At 32.2% G+C, this 21,656-nt stretch overlaps 1 protein-coding gene across 12 annotated transcripts in view; it reads left to right on the forward strand.

The window, feature by feature from the left end:
* Nucleotides 1-21,656, forward strand: part of LOC128868905 (protein hu-li tai shao) — a 119,075-nt gene that overhangs the window by 68,736 nt on the left and 28,683 nt on the right. For all 12 annotated transcript variants that reach the window (XM_054111493.1, XM_054111490.1, XM_054111489.1 and 9 more), the window contains 8 exons: nucleotides 733-1,016; nucleotides 1,278-1,752; nucleotides 3,267-4,014; nucleotides 4,089-4,212; nucleotides 13,019-13,129; nucleotides 13,192-13,486; nucleotides 13,584-13,709; nucleotides 15,986-16,057. In XM_054111493.1, coding sequence (XP_053967468.1) covers nucleotides 915-1,016; nucleotides 1,278-1,752; nucleotides 3,267-4,014; nucleotides 4,089-4,212; nucleotides 13,019-13,129; nucleotides 13,192-13,486; nucleotides 13,584-13,709; nucleotides 15,986-16,057 — 2,053 coding nt within the window. In that variant the 5' untranslated portion in view covers nucleotides 733-914. The remainder of the gene's footprint in view (nucleotides 1-732; nucleotides 1,017-1,277; nucleotides 1,753-3,266; nucleotides 4,015-4,088; nucleotides 4,213-13,018; nucleotides 13,130-13,191; nucleotides 13,487-13,583; nucleotides 13,710-15,985; nucleotides 16,058-21,656) is intronic.

The raw sequence follows: 21,656 nt of genomic DNA on the forward strand, positions 1-21,656 counted from the left end.
ACTATTTGCATCCAGTTTATGTCAGCTTTTAATTGGGGTCAAATACTCAAAATCTCTCTTTTTCTCACTCTGCTTAACCAGTTGATTGTGTATCTGAAATGAAGCGCTCTTGGTCCTTACCGATTACGCTCTTGATGTATTGCCATATGTGCTGAAGAGCGGGAGAGAGAGAGAGAGAGGAATGGTGAGAGGATGAGGGTGGGTGTGCGAGAGTAAATGCACTTGATGCACAAAACTATCTTTGCGGTTGCCAGCTTCGCATGTTGCATTTTTCTAAAATGTCTCCTCAGCTGTGCCATCGTTAATGGCAGTCAGCCTCCTCATCTCGCAAATCTCGTGCTTTGTCGTGCTGATGTTGGCTTTTTTAAGGTCACTGCCGATGTTGCGACGACGAGTGTAGTGTATTCTATATCACGCAACCTCATACGCTCCTCGTCCTCCCCTCCTTTCAGATTTCCATTCTTTTCATTTGCTAGACGTCCTTCGGCCTGCATAGACATTCAGTCTCCTGGCATACACATAGGCGGGCGGTTGGTCGTACAGACAGGCAATAAATAGGTTGATAGGCGTTTTTCGTCAGACGGTTGTTTCGAGTGTCCCTTATTGTCTTGTGTAGCTCTATCTTTCTGAGTTTGATTGTGAACGTGCACGTTTGTCTGTGTCTATATTACAATTATTTAGAGTATAATATTTTTTTTTTTAACACTTTTTCTCTATTTTATATCTCTACAGCATTTTCTACACCGTTTCAAAAAACAAGAAGATAAAAATCAGCAACAGTCGAAATTTTTGTGCAGCAAAAAGCCGTAGCAGAAAAAATATATCCACACAACAAAATAATAAATATAAATAAATATATATCAACGTATATATAGCAGCCATAAATAAGCGCAAAAACAGCAACAGCAACAAAAATGACCGAAGTTGAACAGCAGCCACCGCCACAGAATGGTATAGACTTGTCCGCCGCCGAGGAAGATGATAGCAGTAAAGCGCGACCAGCAGATATTGAGCAGGTACATATGCACTCCATCAAACCTCCATTTCCCCTGCTGCCCCCTTTGGGGTGACTAATCAGCAAAGACACTGCAGGCAGTGCATTACATTCCACCAACTGCTTGCAGCTGCATCGATTTTTCACACTAATGCACTTTCACTATTCCCCACCCAAGGCGAATAAAGTAATTCGCCCAACACCCAACCACCATCGTCATCCAATCACGCATAAAATTATCGTTTATTTAATTTGTTTACTAATTAATTTTTTTTTCTCTAAGGATATGCGCGAAATGGAGCGCCGCAAACGTGTTGAAGCCATTATGGGTTCCAAACTCTTTCGCGAGGAATTGGAACGCATCGTGGATTCAGCACGTGACGGTGGCGGCATACTGCAACAGCTATCGGACATAATGGGCGTACCGACATCGACGCGTGTGGGTAATGTCTTCAAGGCTACCAATTGCATGCTGCCAATCAATGATATACGCGGCGTTGAATCGATGGGCTATGCCAAGGGCGAGAAGATTTTGCGTTGCAAATTGGCGGCCACATTCCGTTTGTTGGACTTGTATGGTTGGACGCAAGGCTTGGGTGCACAAATTACTGCACGACTCAAGGTCGATCAGGAGAATTTCCTGGTGAATCCGTATGGCATGATGTATCATGAGATCACGGCGTCTTCCTTGAATAAGGTTGATATGCAGGGTCAGATTGTGGAGCAGGGCACCACCAATTTCGGAGTGAACAAGAATCGTGAGTGCTGCAATGCAATATATTTATTTAGATGTACTAAGAACGTGTACATCATCAGTATTTTTGTGATTTAACGGGTTAAAATTTGGAAATTTATTTTACTGGGTAATATCAAGGATTTTTACGCATGGTTGAAAAATTGAACGATTTATGGAATATACAATAGTAATAATGATAATTGGTGCAACAAAAGCTGTAAGGCCTCGCTCCTCCTCCTTGGGGTGGGCGTCTTGATGTTTTTCACTCCAAATGGAGGGGAATGGAAATACACTCGGAGGTTTGCCATTGTCTGCCGAGGAGCGACCGCTATTAGAAAAAACCTTTTCCAAGGCGCATTCATTAAAGGTGGTGATACTAGACCAACAACAATGTTCCGTACGTTTGATTGTCAAAGCAAAGTATTGGGAAACTAGAAAACAAATAATGAATTCGCCTTGTTTCATTCTGAGCTGACAGCCACATGGACACGGCGAAAGAAAAAAAAACCCACCCTTAATAGATTTGTCTTGACCTTTTCTATATTTTGGTGTTTCATGCCCGAGGGTTCGAATGGTAGTCACGCTCCAAACCATTCGGCTACGGCGGCTGCCAATACTAACCAGTAAAAAAATCTAAAAGTTTCAGCAAGTAATTCGATTTATTTTTGTTTTAAGAATTTTTCTGCTTAGTATCCTCAGTTCGGATTGTTTAATCAGTTTTATTATTTGTGTTTTCTTTTTTCTTTATTCAGTAATTCAAAAAAAAAAACATTTAGTATTGTCGAATAATTTTTAAATTACTATTTATTTTCCAAAAAAACTTGTACATGCTTCAGAATCGGAAGGTATATTTTTAAGCTCATACAAAAGTTTAAATTCTTAGGCGTAGTACCCATCATAAATAAGGATTCGTCCTTATCAATACAAGATCGTATTCAGGCAGCAAAAGTATGCGCTGGCCATATCAAACTTATGAAGCCTTCATTGATATCAAAGGAAGAAAAGCTCCAGATGCACAAAACTATAATAGGACCGGTTCTCACCTACCACCTAATGACGTGAATTTATTGATGCTATTTGAAAGAAAAATTCTCAGATAAATATTCGGCCCTATAGGATTAGAATACGGTATAACCACGAGCTCATTGTTTTAATCACGGGGCGAAATGTAACGCGGTTTATAAAGTCACAAAGATTACGGTGGTATGCACACGTCCTAGGAATGAGCAGCGAAAAGCGACCAAAAAGTTTTTGAAGCAAATCCTGAAAGAGCAAGAAGAAGAGGCCGGCCAAGGCGACGATGGCTGCAAGACGTGGAAGACGGCAGAAGTATGATGAGAATCTCACCACATAGAGCGAAATCGGACTGTCGAGAAGAATGGAGACGTATTGTAGAGGAAGCAATTGTCCACCCTAGACTGTAATTCCCATATGATGATGATGTGCACGCTTTCAAGTTCATCTTTGCATCTAAATTGTCATTTTCGAAAATCCTTTCTTACTAATTACTATTCACAATTTTCTACATTTTCACAGATTTTGCCTTGCACTCGGTGGTGCATGCCGCCCGCCCCGACATCCGTTGCGCCATCTACATTGGCTGCACACCCGTCGTTGCCGTCTCATCGCTGAAGGTCGGCCTACTGCCATTGACCCGTGACGCTTGCGTTCTGGGCGAGGTGACCACACACTCGTATACGGGCACACAAATGGATGCCGACGAACGTGATCGGTTGGTGCGTGCACTCGGTCCGAATTCGAAGGTGTTGATACTCAGTAATTATGGTGCATTGTGCTGTGGGGAAACCATTGAGGAGGCATTCTTTGCTGCCAGCCATATTGTGAAGGCATGCGAAACACAATTACAACTACTGCCAGTCGGTGTGGATAATTTGGTTTTGATACCGGAGGAATCGCGTAAGGCGATTTTCGTAGAGGCCCGTCGTCCACCTGAGGATTTGGAAAAGAAATTCGCCGCTGCTGTGGCTACGGTCGAGGCAAATGCCGCCGAGGCCGCTGCTGCTGCTGGCTCCGCTGACGGTGATGCTGGTGGTGCTGTGGTCGCCGCAAAGACCACTACCGGCGCACCCAAGTGGCGTGTGGGCGGCGCTGAGTTTGAGGCGCTAATGCGCATGTTGGACAATGCCGGCTACCGTACTGGCTACATTTATCGTCATCCACTGATCAAGTCGGATCCACCGAAACCGAAGAACGATGTTGAACTGCCACCAGCGGTTAGTTCGCTGGGCTATTTACTCGAGGAGGAAGAGCTCTTGAAGCAGGGGTAAGTGAGAGGAGATTTACTTAGATAACAGTTGAACACATTGAGAGTTAATTGCATTTTGTTTTTGTTTGCAGCATCTGGAAGAAGGGTGATTTGCGTAAGGGTGGCGATCGCAGCCGATGGCTCAACTCGCCAAATGTCTATCAGAAGGTTGAAGTACTGGAAACTGGCACACCCGATCCCAAGAAGATTACAAAGGTAGAGATTATTACATTTGAAGATAAATCTGAAGCAAGTCAGAACTAAAATATTAAAAAAACAAAAACACACACAAAGATGCTACTAAAAATCTGTGCAAACCAAAAAAAAAAAAAACAAAAAAAAAAGAAACCAAAAAAATCAAAAACCCCAACTAATCAACCGAACCAGCAAGAAATACATATATGAAAATATGTACGATTTAACGCTACAAATATTAATACAAATTGTAGGAGAAATTGTTTTTGGGGAGACAAGTTTGTTAATTTACCGATTAACAATATTTAAACTATTATAAATGTAGCTTTTATAGGAAACGAATACTGCTAATACTTTGCTGCCGCCGCTCAATGTTTTTTTGTCATTATATCGAAATATAAACACTGCGTTTAATATAATTATATATATGCAGATATGTAAGCATGTGTGTATATTTACTTTATTTGTGTGAATTGCAGTACTAAAATTATATAGCCGTTTGTTTTTGATGGAATTTCGTGGATTTTCAATTTGCGCACAGATTTGACTAGTAAATTCAAAGCCATAGTTTAAAATGCTTAACCATTTAGCCTAGTGTACGATGCCCAATTTCTATACGGCGGACGGAAAACAGGTCTGAAATTCCTTGAAATTGGCAGCAGAAGCCATGTAATTTAAGCAAAAAAAAGACAGGACTTCAAAAAAATAAATAAAAATATATTTTTTGTGCTGTACTTGTTTGAGTGAGCTGCTTTTAAATTTAAATTTTTCCTATTAAGCTCTCTTAATTTTTTTCGAAAGATTTCGCAAGGAAAAATGATGTTAAATTGATTTTTAACGTTTTGAATTTACAAAACAATTTTCAAATAATTTAAAAAACGAAGTCCTCACAACCTGGCCACACAAACTGGCACACAAAAACTTTACTTACATTTAATTTTAATTTGCATTCGTTTATTTATTACTTTTTGTAAAACGAAATTTTGGATGCTTAAGCATTTAAGTAATTTGCAGATAATCTTTTGAATTAAGTTGATTAAAAAGTGAAAATTCCATATTTACGCAAAACTCGAATCAAATTGTGGACATTTTTTACCGTAAACTTCAAAACAAAATTTTCTTAATTTTTTTCGAAAGGTTTCGCAAGAGAAATTGATGTTAAACTGATGTGTAACTTTTTTGTAATTACAAAACAATTTTCAAATAATTTCAAAAACTTTATTTTTTTTGCATTCGTCCTTCTCTTAATTAGATTTACAAATTTAATTACGTAGTTTACGCTGCTTCAGCTGCCATAAATTATTTTAAATAAATTTTAGCTAGTCAAAAAGACTTTACATTTAAACTTTTGCCAAAAAATTGATGGACTCTCAGCCAGTGCGCTTTTCATAAAACTTAAGAAGAATATGCAAAATTCGCAGTTTTTATTTGGAATTAATAAAGTTTTAGTTTTAATGAGTTCGTGAAATTCTTTTTAGTATTTACTTTTAATTTTTTTAATTTAAATTAAATATAAAAAGTTTTGAAGTAGCTTTTCACATTTCTTGGTTTCTAATTTTCTGTCTTCTAATTAGTCATATAGATTTTTTTTTTTAATTATTAATAAAATTTAATATTATAGCATATTTTTTTGGAATAATATAAAAATAAATTTTTTTGTTTGTATATATTAAATATTTCGAAATTTCCATGAACAAATAGGAATTCAGGCAGTGACCATGCCTCCTTTGTTTTCATTAGTTACTTTTTTTTTGTTATGAAAATTTATGAAAACATTTCGCTTTTAATCTACTACCTTCTTCTCTTCAAAATGGTCAAAAACAAGTTAGACGTTGATTCTGTCTGCATGACTTCGAAACTCAAGTTTGTCCCCCTTTTATGTGGATTTGGATATGTTCGAAGACGATTTAGGTAATATAGACACCATCTTGTTTTTTTTTTTGTTATTTTTGTAGAACTAGAATGGTTTGGAAAGCATTGATTTTTGAAAAAAAAAAAAGCTTTCTACGAAATAGTTTTCTGACAAATTTTTTTGGACGAAATTTTACTTTGGTAAAATTATTAGTATTTTGTTGAGAAAATTTTCCTTTTTAAGATTTTTTTTTTGTTTTTAAAATTTATTTTTTCAAAGATTTTTTTCCAAAGACTTTTTTCTTTTTAAGCTTGCTTTTTTTGTTTTAAAGATTTTTTTGTTTTGTGTGTTTTAAAATTTTTTTTTTTGTAAAGATGGTTTTTTGGTTTAAATGTTCTTTTTGTTTTAAAGATTTTTTGGTTTGAAAGATTTTATTTGTTTTAAAGTTTTTTTCTTTCAAAGATTTTTTTTGTTTTAAAGATATTGTTTGTTTTAAACATTTTTTTTTGTTTTAAACATTTTTTTTTGTTTTAAAGATTCTTTTTGTTAGAAAGATTTTTGTTTCTGTTTTAGGTTTTTCTTAAGCTTCTATGTTTTTTGGTTTTAAGAATTTTGTTGTTTGCTCAGAGAGGTTCTTAGAAAATCGTGTTGGGGAAAAGAAATCAATAGTTTTTTCTTATTTAATTGTTTTTTTATTTTTTTTATTTAATTGTTTTTTTTTTTAATTGTTTTTTTTTTATTTAATTGTTTTTTTTAATTTTTTTTATTTAATTTTTTTTTTTAATTTTTTTATTGAATTGTTTTTTTTTTTTATTTAATTGTTTCTTTTTTATATATTTTTTTTATTTTTTTTTTTAATTTTATTTTAAAATTTTTAGGAAGAGCATAGTTTTTATTGTTCTAATTGCTTTGTTCTTTTAGAATTTTCCGTTTAGCTTAGTGCGCTTTTGTATACATAAATAATTTTTTTGTTGTTTGGGACGTTTTCGATTTTATTGACGGAACTGTTTATTTTAATTATTTTAGTTTTTTTTTAAATCAACAATGCCTTTATTTTTATCCTCTTGTAATTTCGAAGTAAAAGTTTTGGCGCCGGCAATAATTTAAAATAAGTGCTGTTTATTTCCGTAGATACTCAACATTTATTATGAGGGAATTTAACACTACGACCTCAAAGACATTAAAACTCTTGATATTCAATTTTTATAATTTAACGTAATCGTTAAATTTTTAATAATTCTCTGTTCCTGAAACACTTGATTTTTAGATTTTATCATATAATTTTAAAGCAAGTTTTTAATGTTTATAATTCATTTCCTTTTTTTTGTTCCTTTTAATTACACCGTAACATTCCATAGCGATTTTTGCTTAGCTTCTAAATAAGACTTTTGTTTTTGAAACTATGTTAGAGCAAGTAAACTCATTTAGAATAGATGGAAGGCATATAAAATATTACACACACAAAATAAACAACAACAAAAATGTTAAAAAGAAAATTATTAACAAATGGAAGAAGTTTTAAATTAGCACATATTACGCAAGGATCGAAAAATAAGTGAACAAGGGGAATAAAAGTCAATATATTATTAAAAACACGAAAATAGGAATAAAAAGAGTAATACAAATTTAGTTCTTATTTAATTTTTTTGTGTATCGGCAATCATTTAAGAAAAAAATTAGAAATTAACGAGAAATATAAAGTTAATTAACATGTTTTGTATGTCGGCAAATATTAAAGAAATTAAAGAATAAAAAATTCCAAAAAAAAAAAAGAAAAACAAACGAAAAATATAAGTTTAATTATTTTTTTTTTTTCTATATTGGTAATCTATATCGGTGAATATTACTATAAAGAAATTAAAGAATATAAAATTCCGAAAAAAAAAACGAAAAATACAACTTTAATTAAATTTTTTTTTCGATATTGGCAATCATGCAAAAATAACAAGTTCAACAAAGAAAACAAAAAAAAAAAAAAATAAATAAATAACTAAAAATAATTAATTTTTCCCCTATATTAGCAATGATTAAAGAATAACGAGTTCAACCAAAAATAAATAAATAAAATTAAAAGAATTAAAAGAAATTCAATTAATTTTAGATTAAAAGATTTAAAAAAATTCAATTAATTTTTTATCCTACATTGGCAATCATTAAAGAATAACAAGTTCAACAAAAAGCAAAAGAAAAAATTTTACTTTTATTTTGTTTTAAAGATTTTGTTTTTGTTTTAAAGATTTTGTTTGTTTTAAAGATTTTTGCTTCTGTTTTAGATTAAAAGATTTAAAAAAATTGAATTAATTTTTTATCCTACATTGGCAATCATTAAAGAATAACAAGTTCAACAAAAAGCAAAAGAAAAAATTTTACTTTTATTTTGTTTTAAAGATTTTGTTTTTGTTTTAAAGATTTTGTTTGTTTTAAAGATTTTTGCTTCTGTTTTAAAGATTTTTTTTTTTTAAAGATTGTTTTTTTTTTGTTCTAAAGATGTATCTATGTTTTAAGATTTTTGTTGTTTGTTTAGAAATGTTTTTACTTTTAAAACACAGTATTTTTTTTAATTTTTGTTTTTTTATTAAATAAAAATATAATTAAATTTTTTTTTCTATATTGGCAATCATTAAGGAATAACAAGTTCGACAAAAAAAGAAAAATAATAATAATAAAAAAATATATCTTGTTTTCTATATTGCCAATCATTAAAGAATAGCAAGTTAAAAAATAATAATAAATGAAGAAAAAAATAATAATAAATAAAAAATAAATAAAGAAGTAAAATAAATAAATAAATAAAATTAATTCAATTGTTTTTCTACATTGGCCATCATTAAAGAATAACGAGTTCAAAAAAGAAAAATAATAATAATAAAATAATTAAAAAAATTCAATTAATTTTTTTCTCTCTATATTGGCAATCATTAAGATTATTATTTTTTTTTTGTTTTAAAGATTTTAGTTTTTGTTTTAAGGATTTTGTTTTTGTTCTAAAGATTGTTTTTGTTCTAAAGATTTATCTATGTTTTAAGATGTTTGTTGTTCAGAGATGTTTTTATGTTTTAAGACACAGTGTTTTTTTTTTAATTTTTTTTTTATAAATAAAAGTATAATTAATTTTTTTCTATATTGGCAATCATTCAAGAATAACAAGTTCAACAAAAAAAAAAAACAAGATCATTAAATTGTTTTCTATATGAAAGTCACATTTTTCGATCCTTGTCGCGCTTCATAGAGCTAACTGCATATGTATATATCTATAGACAACTTTTTCTACTATTACTACTTACCTACCTATTTACAGCCGTGCATACATACATATATAAACAACCTATCGCAATTTACAGGATAACCATCCATATTTAGTACCATAAAATATTACTTAGCTTTCCAGTAATTCAATAAAAATTGATTAATACAATTAAATGCTTAATACAAAAAAGGTATATATATATTTATTAGTTAAGTCAATGCTTTATTGTGTATGTGTAAACGGTAAAGCAAAGCAAGTGAAATACATAAATAATATATATATTGATGAAAATTTTTTGTTTTTTAATTACTAAACAAAATAATACTGTGCCATTGGATTTTGATTTTGGTCGATTTAACTCTTTGGATTGCTGTTTAAAATATAAACAAAATTTCGCTTGAGTAATAACCTCTAAAGGGAACGCGCTAGAACCACGTTGCTTGCATCCGCATACCAACAATCAATCATCCGAATAGTGCTCGATTGTTTTTTTTGCCCAATTTAGTGGTTTGGCGAAGAAATGTGAGGGGGGCAGCGCAATGTAGTTTGATAATGAAATCAAAACCGGAATGCAATCTAAAATATATGTAAAAAAAAGTCGCGCTATGCAATGAAGAATAATTTCGATTCGATTTTTTTTTGTTGATTTATAAAATTCTGAAGGTACCAAATATAAAGAACAAGCTTTTGCTTCTTATTTGTGCTGACATTTATAATAAAAATCCTATTGAAACAATACAGAAAGAAAGAGAAAGAAAATGTTAACACTCATTAACGCATAAAACATATGTATATACAAATAATATCATAATAAAATCAAAACCTTTGTAATTTTAACATTTGTATAACATTTAAATATAATATATATTTTTTATGTAACCCAGCTGTGAGCAGTCGAAAATGCTATCTTCTAGTTGCATGCATACATATTTATTATGTATGTAAGTGTATGTACATATATAACCCTTCGAATTGTACATATCGTTGTACATATCGCCGGCACGCAGGAAATTTCTTTTACAAATGTCTATAAAATATTATAAAAAAAGCAAGCTGTTCATTTCGAATATTGAAATTTGCCTTACGACTAAGAAGAATGAAATTGATTTTCAATTTTTAGCAGCAGATCTGAGCATTTGAAGTCAGCTCTATTATTTAAATTGGCATTTGTCGCTGTTGTTGTAACAGTGTGGAAACTCCGCAAAGATTTCTAAATGCAATGCTATTGCTACTGGAGTGGCAGTTCTCGGTCGGGTATAAAACCGTGTTGTTGTTGTTGTTGTTGTTGTTGTTGTAGCGGCATAAACATTCCCCATACTTGTAAGGGGAATGCTGCTGGAGTGACAGACTGACTGTGTGGAGTAGAAACGACTGTCGTGGGAACGTATTCGGTAGTGAGAACTCATCCGGTCGTGGAAACGTATCCGTGTCGGTCCCGTGACGTATACCACCCTACTGTCATGGAAAGTGCTCCAGAGATTTTTTGTTAATAATATTTGTAGACATTTTTCTATGAAATTGCTTGCGCACTGGAAATCGATAAAATAACTAATAATTATATGAATTGTTGTTTGTCTTCTTTGCAATGTTTTACCGCTTAAATAATTTTATTTGTATATTTCGCTGCATGCTTGCATGATTTTTCGATAATTATTTCGGCTTTATCTTAACTGAAAATTTTAATTTGTAAAAAATAGTAGTTCTGTTGCGAGGTCTATCGTCGTTGCTGTTAATTTAACTGTATAAAAAAATTGCTTGAAATGCTGCTGAAACTTAACAAGTGTTGTTGTTGCTGCTGTTTTAGCAGCATAAACATTCCCTCGTTTATGTAAGGGGAATGCTGCTGAAGTAGCAGCTCTTGACCATCAAGTGTCAAAATCACTGCTGTAGTCACATAGCCTCTCTTATCTCATCAGGGTTGATTAGTGTCTAAAGCTATTATTTTAAGAATTAAGATTTTCCTATAATTTTACTATACCTCCACCCACTTTGGGTGGCTAAAAAAGTAGTTGTGAATTTTAATAGGGCTTTTTTTTTGCTGTTTTTTTTTTCGAAATTTATTGAAACCCAGTCAGCTGTTCAAGTTTCAGTCTGTTTATGAAGTTCTTTTAGTAATTACATTATGGCCAGTTGCAATTGTCTGCGTTTGTTGATAGGAGAAGGGGTTAAACCAGTCGAAAAAAATGTATAAATAATGAAGATAAAAATTAGTTTAAAAACAGAACTTTTTAACAATATTTATATTCAGTTGTTTGTGGCAAATTATTATGGAGTGAACAACTCGTTAAGGGCTTGCTTAATTCCGTGGGAATTCGTGTATTTAGGGCTTTCCAAAATTTTTAACAAAGAAATCGTTGCCAATTAAATTTATTGGGTTTTTAAATTCCAACTCTCTTAGTCAAATTCCAACTCTCTCTCTCTGTTATTTTGAATACAGAATCATGATTTTGTCAATGCAAAGGGAACAATTTGGAATAGGAGCAGCTGAATCGGGTAACCACCCGCGAGAAATATGATTTGGTCTAGAAATCAAAACAAAAATCCACAAAAATGTCGTTCACAATTAGTGGCGATTTGAATGTTGTATTAATTGCACTGAGTAATGGGCACACAATTATTTTGTTTAAACAGTTTTATTTCAAAATTTTGTTTACTATTTATTATTATTATTTTTGTATATATTATTTTATATATATTGACTGGTTTGCTTTGCTTTACTTTTACTTGCTAACAAATGAACAATTCTAAAATAAAAAGAGATTGAAGAAAAATTAATTTGAAATATTAGATAAATATGTAACTTCAAAAATGCATTACTATAAATAGTGTACAATTGACAAAATGTTGTACTAAAAAAACATAACTCCAAATATGAAATATTTAATTTTTTATCCTAAAAAATTTGTAGGCTATTTTTGATTTGCAATTTATGTTTACATGAAAAACTGTTTTTTTTTTTAAATTTAAAATATTATATTAAACAAAAATTAATGAGAAAAAAATTTTAACAAATATTTTCTTTATTTTTCAAGTATTTACGACTAAATTTTAACAAATATTTTCTTTATTTCTCAAGTGTTTACGATTTTTTGTCATACAAATAAATTTCGAATATTGTGAATATTAATTTTGGTTTTCAAACGTGTAGATTTATTGATATGTTTTGCGCGAAGTTTCTTTTTGTTTTTTAATAAAATTACTTCTTATACATATCCCTGTACATACATATATCTTAGTTGGCTTTTTGGCTTGTCCTATTCGAGCAACTGAAAACATGTTTGCGGGAATAGAAAAAAAATCATAATAATAAAAAATAAATAATAATAATAAAAAATAAATAATAATAATAAACAATCTGCAAACTTTTAAAATTTATTCACCTAGTTATTAATTCGAACAGTGAATATGATTAAAACCAAAACTTATCAATATTTTCTTTCTCTTTCTTTCATTGCATATTTTATGTCAAATTACAAATTGTCGTCACATTGCGTTGTCTCAAACCCCAAATCTCCAATTCTGAAAAACCAAAAAAAAAAAAAACCAACTGCCATATCCTACAATGAAATGCAATTTAAATTCCCATTTTCGAATTCGATTTTCCGTATACATTGCGAAAAATTCGAACTACCACTACTACTCCACCAATTCCAATGCCATCAATAAATACCACATACCTGCTCCCATAACTGCTTAAACTTCGCGTTTACCACACATACCGTTGTCAGTGGGTCGCTGAAGGTTCACCAACACACTCTACACCAGTACGCATCGAAGATCCCTTGCAATTTGTGCCAGCGGGAACAAACCCGAAAGAATTCAAACGTTTGCAACAACAGGTAAGATTGTGTAATTTATTAGAAAAATAAAATCGAAACACAAAAAAAAAATATCCCTCTAGATCAAAGACAATCGTCGGGCTGATAAAATATCCGCCGGTCCACAATCACACATCCTCGAAGGTGTTACATGGGACGAAGCCAATCGTATTAAGGATGCCACCGTTTCGTCGGCCGGAGATCATGTTGTGCTAATGGGAGCCGCCTCCAAGGGCATCATACAACGTGGCTATCAGCATAATGCAGCCGTTTATAAGGCGCCATATGCTAAGAATCCATTCGATAATGTTACCGATGATGAATTGAACGAATACAAACGCACGGTGGAGCGTAAGAAGAAGAGCATTCATGGTGAATGTAAGTGTAATGTATATTTATAAGTCACGAGCGGAAATCCTCTTATTTCAAATTTCACATTTTCAAAATTTTTGGCTTAATTTTTATTTTTGCACAGATACCGATACTGATTTCTCCGAATCAGAGCCACTGAGTTCGATGCCCATCTCAGCACCACAACAGACGAAGCAATTAACAATTACAACTGCCGCAGTTAGTCAATCAGAACCAGAAGATGTTTCAGGTATTTGAAATATATGACGCAGAATGCCCCGTGTCAGAGTTAGAAATTAAAAATAATTACTAAATTAAAAGTTTATGTTAATAACTAATACAAAGAAGACTAGCGTGGACTTTATTTTTTTTTTAATTATTTCCTCTAAATGTTAACCGTTACGTCGGATACACTCTTGGAAGCTGGGCTCCACACTCTTTGTCACTTGCTGGAGAAGTGATGTCGGGAGGCTATTAACTTGCTTTATTTACTTTTGAGGTACCCCCGCAGAAAAAAGTCCATAGGGGTAGGATCGAGCGACCTGGGCGGCCAGAATATGTCGCCGAAACGGCTTATCAGTTTGTAAGGAGATAAATCAGGTAGTGACGCCATGCTCTCTCTGGCTGTGTATGGCGTGACACCATCTTGCTGAAGAGAAAGATGTTTTTTCATTATTGGCAGAAAATAATCGTTAAATATGCGCGCCGATAACAGCCACCGTCCGCAGAAATTACTTGCTCTAGACGATTTTCAAAAAAATATGGTTGCTGATGCTGTAGCAGCATAAACATTCTCCATACATATACGGGGGGAATGCAGCTGAAGTGACAGTCCTTGGCCTAACATTAATCCCGGTCGTTCCTGCTACGTATAACCGACTATTGTGGGAACGAAAAATGTATAAAAAAATATGGTCCAATTATGCACTACTTGACACAGCACACCAAACCGTCACTTTGGGGCTGCGGAGTGGCTGTTGATGTTTTAATAGTGGGGTTTGTACTTTAAGTTACCAATAATAACAATATGTATATATATATATGTACATATAATTGGCGCGTACACTCTTTTTGGGTGTTTGGCCGAGCTCCTCCTCCTATTTGTGGTGTGCGTCTTGATGTTGTTCCACAAATGGAGGGGGACCTACAGTTTCAAGCCGACTCCGAACGGCAGATATTTTTATGAGGAGCTTTTTCATGGCAGAAATACACCTTCGGAGGTTTGCCATTGCCTGCCGAGGGGCGAATGCGAAAAATGTTTTTCTTAATTTTGGTTTTTCACCGAGATTTGAACCAACGTTCTCTCTGTGAATTCCGAATGGTATATTATATTAGTTACGCACCAACACATTCGGCTACGGCGGCCGCGTATTACCTATTTCCTTTTATTTAATCGTTTACAGTGATGCCCATATGTTTGATCAGAACAGCTGATTGCCATGGTCACGGTTATGGCTAAGGTGCGGCACCACTAATCGTAGCTTAAATATCCCGCACGAGCAGGGTTGGGCATTTTGCACTACCACCAATTTTTTTAGTAGTAGTTAAAATAAGGGTTTCATTATCATCTTCAGTGTTTCAGTGTTTTAACTATTCGCTTATTGCTTAAGGGTTTCATGATCACTAAATCTTATTGTATTAATTATTTACCGCACTATACCCAACTCTGCGTATAAGTAACAAAGTTAAACACCGTTCATGAACTCATTGGTTAGGAAGAAACTTTAAATTTAACCCTTTGCGCTCGACGACTTTTTCGTTCGGGTGGAGCAACAACTCGAGACGATTTTGCGCATATATTACGAGTGTCTTATAGGTAGCAGGCAATGAATTTATATACAGATTAACATACGAAAACGTTATATTTTAAACCGATATATGGAAGACATATTTTGGCCTTGATCAAGTTGGATATTTACATTTTACCGTAAACTATTCAAGAGAGTTGAAAAATAGAGCAGGTGTTTACACAAATACAATAGAAGGAAATTGGACTGCAATATAGAGAGCTATCCCATACAGAAACAGAAAACTAAAACTTATAAAATTATATCTTTTTATATTTATGTTAAAAAAAGAATTCTTCAACTGGATTACTAATAGAATTAATAAAGTTTTTAACTTGAATGTTGTTATTTTGTGATGAATTTATATATATTATTCCACTTACTTTATATTCCATATTTTAGTTTTCATTATGAATAATTCTTTTACAAAGCATTTTTGGAAAATAGGGGTAAAATTGTTTTTCGTTTTATACCAAAATTCACGAAATTTCCTTTACATTAGCCTAATATCTTTATTCATAAACCAATAGTGAGCTTCTATGAACTGGATATAAAGAACTCTAGTCTAAGCAAACACTGTCGCCTCTCACTCGCCTTTCGAGTTGCTGCATGAAACATCGTGGCGAGTGAGAGTCGCCACTCGAGCGCAAAGGGTTAAAACCTAATTCTGCCACGGGACACCCTGTATTTTGATTTTCCATTTTTTTTAAGCAATTAATAACACTTGTTTTATTTATAGAGCACCAAGTGATGAGAATAGAAACCCAACAAGCGCCAGTTCCAAGCCAACCCGAAGTAGTATTGAGCGATGGTAAGTCCAAACAATCATTATCTGCAATAACGTTTACAAATATAAGTTCAATTATGAAAAAAAGAAAAAAAAAAATCCAAGTTTCTTCTAAAACATAAAAATTTCTAATATACATAAATTACAATATGCTGTGCGTAAAGCAAATGTGTTTCTTTGTCTTCGTTCAAAATATTTTACTGCGTTTTGTTCTTGTCTGAAATTTTGCTTTATTATACATATATTTACATAAAATATATTATATACATTTATTTTTTCTCCATTTCTTGTCTGTTACTTAGTATACATTTAATCGTTTAAAACAATATTTTAATTTGTTTGAGTATTTTACTAAAATTTAGCTTACGATTGTTTTGTTCTTTGTAGCCAATAATTGCGTTTTCAAGTTTGTTTATTTTTATATTATCAGATTTGTGGTTACATTTATATTTTTTGGTACTCATAGTTGTCAATTATTTTTGGCAGCAGGTAATGTTAAATATAAAAACTCCTGAACTACGTAAAAAATTTAGCCGCTTTTTGAAGCATGCCTTAAAGAGGCTAGTTATACTAACTCAAGTCTGAAGCTGCGGGTAGCCATGAGTGCTTCTTTTTTGGATACACTTTGGATACTTCAATAGATGCTGCAGAAGAGTGTGCAAAGAAAATTTTTGAAATAAATATGGCTACCTCGCAACATTAAAAACTATATAACCATTTTTTTTGCTACCCTTCTTATATACCCTTAGCTGTCTTTAATTTCTTATTAAGTACTATTTTTATTTGATTTTTTTATATTATTTAAGTTTTAATTTATTTATACCATTTTGTTTTCTCTTTCCCTCTCTAACACCACCACAAAAATAATCTCATGCCACTTTGTGCTACAACGTAAACACTCTTTTTAATATTGAACGTATTTAACTTTTGTTGACACACACTTTATTAGTTGTTAGAAAGAAAATATTACCCGTACTTGATAGCGTATCTGTAACATTTCTGTAGAACGAACAAAAAGAAAAAAAAAACTACGAAAATTATACAATATAACAAATGATTACATTGCTTATACTCTATCTATCAGTCCTCTTTGCGCTCTATTACTTAAATTTACAAATACTTAACTCTATTAATTATTTACATGATTTTTAAATTGTTTCTATTTTTACTCATACTATGTACGATTTGTTTGCAAACAGGCCCAACATGTTGTACGGCGTGTATTAAGTGATTTATTATTTTCTGCTACTACTACTACTACTACTATTTCTACTACTTCTTCTTCTACTACTACCACTACTATTACTTCTGCTACTGTTTAAACACCAAACAACTTTACACATACTTCGTACAGCAGCCACTACTACTGTTATGGCGTGACTCCTCCATTCTAATTCCCTTCGAATGTTACACTTTCCTTATCGACATTAAATTATTTCTAAATTTTTTTTCCGAAATACAATTTTCCTCATTTCTATATTGGCACAAGTTTTTGTTAGTATGAGTTTTATGTGCAGCTGCAGTTTTTTTTTATCGATAAAAACATGTTTTTATACATATACAATTTTTAATTAGTTGTGAATCCGTGTTAAATTTTCCTTTAGAAAATTTATGACTTTTTTTTTTAAATTAACCAAAATTTATAGAGAAATCCACGTTTTTCAGTACACATACTTTTTTATTTTCAAAAATTTAATGAGTTAAAAAAAGTACCTAAAAACGAGTATTCATAGTCATTGTAAGGTGAATTAATTTTTTGTATCTTTTTTTAACAGCAGACTTACAGTATTCCTCCTAAAAACTTTATTCCATATCTCGTTCTTCCCACTTTGAATGAAGACCACAAAAAGAATCGAGGAAATTCTAGGTCTCACAGCATGCATACCTTGCAGATAGTGTCTTGTGGGAACACCCACGAAGCCTATTAATTTTTTGTAAAAAATTTATTAGAAGATTCACAGTATTTCTAACAAAGTTTATTCCTTCTTCAATTATTCAAGCTAGGCAGAGAGAAGAGTGCTTTGGATTTCAGTAGTCTGACGAGAAAAGGAGAGGAAAATCATTCTACATGCATTCAGCTGTACTCGCATCTAAAAAGAATACACCGAGCCTTTCCACGTGTGGAAGGAAATGCACTGTTACTTTTAAATTCCGTTAGCAGTAGATATACATACATATAATATAATATATATACATTTATTCTTCTGCTGAGAGTACTCACTTTTCACAATTGTCTCCAATTCTATTTGAACCTAATTATAAGTTATATTCCTAGCCGACCTGCTTGGCCATCATGCATATCTTAAGGTCGTGTGAGCAGTTTGGAAAACCCTGCTGCAGTCAGGCAGCCGTATATGGATTCGGCTGGTGTACTCTGCTAGAAAACACCAGCTCCGATGGCAGCTGGCATTGGCCATGAATGAATGGGAATGACTCGAGGGTTTTTTCCGACCAAGGGCTGTCGCCCCAGTAAACTAGCCCTGCACCGTAGCTTGCTAGTTCCTTTATTCCTATTTTTAAGCTTTGAGCACTCATTGTAAATGGCTGCTCTATCAGATACTTTTCGGATAAGAACTCGGCAAAATATTATGTTAAAATGGTACATAAAATTCTCGGCACATACTCTTAACAGTATATACCAACACTGAACTTAAAACAAAAAACAACAAAAGGAACTTGAAAGACGGGTTACTTTTAGAAAAGTTTCACTTTTATTTTGCGTATACCGAAATATTGGTTGTCTGCACCTTCAGCCGAAAATCCGATGCAACTAATTTCAAACACATTGCTTAAAATGATTTAATTCTTAAATAATTGAGGGTAACTTTATATGGCAATGAATACTCGCTTATGCATTTTTTTAATGTTATTTTGATATGTTTTAATCCAAATTTTGTGAACCTTTGTTATGCGAATAAATTAGAATTTTTGAAAATTCGTTTAACTACAAACACATAAATTTATCTTCTACCCCTCTTCTATTTCCTTTTACCTGTTATATTTTGTAGCCAGCTCCAAGAAAAAGTGAATTGGTAAAAACAAAATTTAAGCACAAAAAAAAATTTATAACAATATATGATTTTAATTTTTATAAGAAATAAATTCAATAACAAATTTTAAATACTACCAAATATGCATTCGAAAGCTTTGTAGTTTAATAAAGTGAAGTGGCGAAAGTTATGTAATTCAAAAACAAAAAAACAAAAAAAAAAAAGAGGTTTCTCTTTATTAACACCATAATTTTTTTTACCCAGCCAAATTCCATAAACCAAAAAAGCTGTCCACCTGTGAGCCAAGTTTAGTCCATTTAGTCTAGTCGAAAGTGTTAGTGATGAATCGTTAGCTAGTCAGTTAGTTTTTAATTGGTAAATCAATTGTACGATCAGTTAGTGACGGTTAGTAGTTAGTCAAATCAATCAACCAGTTGGCGTTCCAAATAGCGAATCGAACCCCTTCGATCTGCTGCTGCTGCTGCTTTGCGTATGTGTGTGTGTTATGACGCCGCTATAATTTATCGCTAGCTTCATATTGCTATCATCATCAACAACAACAACACCAATATCACCACCGTGTTTATAGGACCACATTCGAATGGCAGAAGTATTTTGTAATGTCACAGCTACAGCCACTACTACTACTGCTACTATTACTACTGTTATATTACTACAATATTTTGTATTCGTTTTTCTACTACTAAATACTAGTACAATAATTACCTACTATTTTTCGGCACAACGTAAATAAACAACAAAAATAAAAATAATAATGAAACCCAAAAAACCTATAACACAATACAGCTCAACAACAAATACTCGTTTGAATATTTACTGACAAAAATGTCGAAACTAAACCCACTGTACAGGCAACCCCGCAGAGGTGAGTTGAAACTCGAAAGTGAAAAAAAGTAACGTTCACCTTTCCACAATCGCTTAGTGAAAATTTCTTAGGCGTTTAGTTCATTTTCATTGCGCAACTAACACCATTTTCAGTTAGAAGAAAGTACTGTTTTTTTTTTAGTGTAATATTTTGAAGTTGCTTTAGTTAGAATCGCTCACATGCCTGTATTAAATTGAAACTGTCTAATAATGTTACTGGAGGCTTCGATTTACTTTTGAAATATGAAGATGTAATTTATTAAAAACCAATGCAACATTCTTCTTCTTGATTGTCGCGATAACAGCTTACGCTATTTTGGCCGAGTTTAACAAAGCGCGCCAGTCATTTAGCAAGGCAACATTAGGCTTTTTAAAAAAGCTACATCACCGTTAATACGTCTCCCGTCAGACAAAACTTGCATCCACCGGCCATTCACTTAACAAAAATGCAAAATAAGTTTGCAATGCACTGCTAAGAAGGCTCTAGGCGTTCATAGACCTTGAGTGAACTCACGCTACTGCGGACAAGTGCTATTCATCTTTCAGATTGTCCTTCCATTTTGAGTTACGCCAGTGGCTGAAAATAGCAATTCCCCTATTTCTTCGATGTGTCTCAGAAAGGCGTTGAACTGCTTATTGGCCAATATTTTCAGGGGTTAAACTTTGTATATTCCCATCTACTACAATTTAATTTGCTTTTGCGCTGAATGGGTTAAACAAAAATTATGCAACTGCCGAGCTTTCATGCGATTTTGTGAGATCTTCTTCAAATTAGTCACGGGCGCAGTTTTCTATGACACCACTTTTTCCTATGCGGGCACTGCACATTTTTCTGAAATTGTGTCCACATAAATCTATTCCGGCTGACTTGTACAATATATTTCAAATTATTGTCTTGTTTAACAAGACTAAAGTGCAACATTTGAAAAAAACTGATTTTTGAGGTTAGTAGGAATTTTGTAAGTGAGTTTAAATTTAATTTTACTTAGAATAACCAAGTTTTCATGCGTTTTTCATAGCACATTTTTAAGAAATTACTTCTTATTAAACATAATTCTTCCGACATTCTAAACTGAAAGTGGTGTATTTCCATCATTCACCTTCACAAATAATGCCATTAAAATCTCATATTCCATTTTTGTTTTTGATAACTGGATAACTTTGTTTTTCCATTCATAAAAATAGTTTATACCTTTCACTCAATATAAAATTGGCCAAAATTTTCAGTTACACAAAAACACATACACACACAACATCGTTCAACTCGTTAACATTGCGTCTTGTATATTACAAAACAAAAAAAAACACAATAATCTCTAACCTGGTTGCATCTGCCACGCATACTTACAACGTTGGAAAATTAAACAAAAAACAAAAATATTTTTTTATTTCAACTTTTGCTAGTATACATTTTGTTTTTTTTTGAGCAAACCTTTAGTGCATACTCTGTTTTTGGTAGTTATGTAAAGAGTTTTACTTTAGACAATGCGGGATAGCAAATATTATATTTTTTCTTACATATTTTTATGGCGTGTATAAAGACTTGTGCTTTACGAAATTTGAAAACAAAAACAAAAATTTTTTCAACTAACTTTTGTGTACGAATTTTGTTTAGAATGTAATTTTTATTTTGTTCAATTTTTTGTTACATTTTGTTTTTTTTATATTTTTTTATATTTTTTTATAATTTTTTGGTTTTATTTTTATTTTTATATTTTTTTTGTAATTTTTTTTTCTTTTTTCTGTTT

Source organism: Anastrepha ludens, chromosome 6 (assembly GCF_028408465.1).
Source record: "Anastrepha ludens isolate Willacy chromosome 6, idAnaLude1.1, whole genome shotgun sequence".
Taxonomy (NCBI): domain Eukaryota; kingdom Metazoa; phylum Arthropoda; class Insecta; order Diptera; family Tephritidae; genus Anastrepha; species Anastrepha ludens.